Source organism: Myotis lucifugus, unplaced genomic scaffold, assembly GCF_000147115.1.
Source record: "Myotis lucifugus unplaced genomic scaffold, Myoluc2.0 scaffold_19, whole genome shotgun sequence".
In the NCBI taxonomy this organism is placed as follows: domain Eukaryota; kingdom Metazoa; phylum Chordata; class Mammalia; order Chiroptera; family Vespertilionidae; genus Myotis; species Myotis lucifugus.
Genome location: NW_005871067.1, coordinates 11,841,289 through 11,843,289, shown reverse-complemented (window position 1 = coordinate 11,843,289; position 2,001 = coordinate 11,841,289). Strand labels below are relative to the sequence as shown.

Below are 2,001 nucleotides of genomic sequence, written 5' to 3'. Positions count from 1 at the left end.
ATGTGACTTAACTTCTCTCAGCATTAGTTGTCTATAAAGGCTAGATAGTGAGCATGGATGGGCTGCTCCCATCTCCCTCTCTACCACCTCCAAGGAGGATCCAAGCTTAGATATCAGAGTTCAGCTCCAACACCACTGTGGGCTAGAACCATGGATACTAAGTGCCTCATGCTTTCCCCCACAACAGCTAACAGCACTGGAAGCATGGAGCTGAAGAGAGGAAAGACTTTCATCAAATCCAGCTTTCACATTTCTCATGAGAAGTCCCCAGGCCCAGCAGCAACTGCCCCAGCCTGGGACGATGCAGACCCCTGGTCAGTCTCACCTGGAGGGCAGCAGCAGATCCATGGTGAAAGAGGCCCACAAGCCAGTCTTAATACCCACGGATATAACATATACTCCAAAAAGGGAGCACAGCCAGAGCCTGAGGGTGGTGCCACAGACCTCTGTGGTGCCACCTTCAAATTGGTATGGAAGAGCAAGACTCACAACAGTGTGCCTGGGGCTGGCAGGATGGTCGCAGCCACAAGGCAACTGGTAGGCAGCACGAGCTTCCCAGGGCCCTCTGGCAGCCAGCGCATTATTGATTACCGCCACTTTGTGCCCCAAATGCCTTTTGTGCCAGCCGTGGCTAAGAGCATCCCAAGGAAGAGGATTTCCCTGAAACGACCCAAGAAGTGCTTTCGGAACCTATTCCACATTCATAGAAACAAGACTGAGAACTTGGCTTCACTGGAAACCAGGGGAAAGAGCCTGCCTTCCCCCAGAATCCCATCAAAGGCTGGAGGGCAGCGAGGCAAAGCCTTTTTCCCCTTGGGTGAGGGACTGGGGCTGGATGGCTTGTGCCAGGACCTATCTGACAGTGAGTTCCTGCCTGACTCCTCTTTCGACTTCTGCAGGGCCCTGTGTGAGGACGTGGCTTCACTTAAGAGCTTTGACTCACTCACAGGCTGCGGGGAGATCTTTGCGGATGAAAGCTCAGTGCCATTCCTGGAGCTGAATGAGGGCTTGGAGAGCTCAGCCAAGTCATCGCAGGCCCTTGAGAGCAAGGTTTCTAGTGGCCCCTTCCAGGGCAGCATGGAGAAGCTGGTGTCTCCTTCCCAGGATGACATGTCTGGCTTTGCCAAGTTCTGGGATAGTGTGAATCACTCTGTGAGGCAACAACAACACACCCAACTGAGCCCTCAGGGAACGGATACAGCCCAACCTGGGCTTGATTCAGCTGGGCTCATTGAGTTCCCTCTGTGTCCCTGCAGGGACCTCTTCAGTGGCTCCAAAGCCAGCTCCATAAACACAGGCACCACCAGGAGCGAGCAGCCAGAATCTGTGTCCACAAGTGACGAGGGCTACTACGATGCCTTTTCATCTAGCCTTGAGGAGGATAGGAAGGAAGCCATGAGCCCAGGCACCCCTGCAGCTGCCTTCCCTCGGGAGAGCTATAGTGGAGATGCCCTCTATGAGCTTTTCTGTGACCCTAGTGAGGGTCCTGTTGGCCTTGATGATGACCTGTGCGTGTCTGAGAGTCTCTCAGAGCCAGCACTGGGAATGCCACTGTCTATTTGCAGCTTCCACATGGGGGCAGAGGAAGACTTGGCCTCGGGACCAAGCCCAGACCTGCTCAGCCAGGGTTTCTTGCAGAGCTCCTGGAAGGGCAAGGAGTGCCTGCTGAAGCTCTGTGACACTGAACTCACCGTCACCATGGGTATTATCAACTGGCTTCGCCGTAGTCCTGAGCTCCATGCTCCTCCTATCTCAACCCCTGGGGATCCTGCAACCCCATTCAGGGGATTGGTGGAGAATCTGGGAGCTGGCTCTGAGAAGAAAGGTCCAGGTCTAGTGAAGCTGGAGGTCAGGGGGGCCCATGCCTCAGATGCAGGTGGGATCACAGTAAGCTCAGACCTAGTAGGCAGGAGCTGTGGGCACATTTGGGTACCAGAGCCTGCTTGTAGAGAGAGCAAGGTTTTAGCACGGCCTGAGCAGGAGACAGCTCTCTGTCCAGGG

The 2,001-nt window shown here is 54.9% G+C and overlaps 1 protein-coding gene across 1 annotated transcript in view; it reads left to right on the top strand.

Annotated features, from left to right (window-relative positions):
* The first annotated feature begins 204 nt into the window (after positions 1 to 204).
* AMER3 (APC membrane recruitment protein 3) overlaps positions 205 to 2,001 on the top strand; it is a 2,244-nt gene continuing 447 nt past the window's right edge. Inside the window, 2 exon segments of the mRNA XM_023751305.1 lie at positions 205 to 1,894; positions 1,897 to 1,937. Of these exon segments, the coding sequence (XP_023607073.1) occupies positions 205 to 1,894; positions 1,897 to 1,937 (1,731 nt within the window).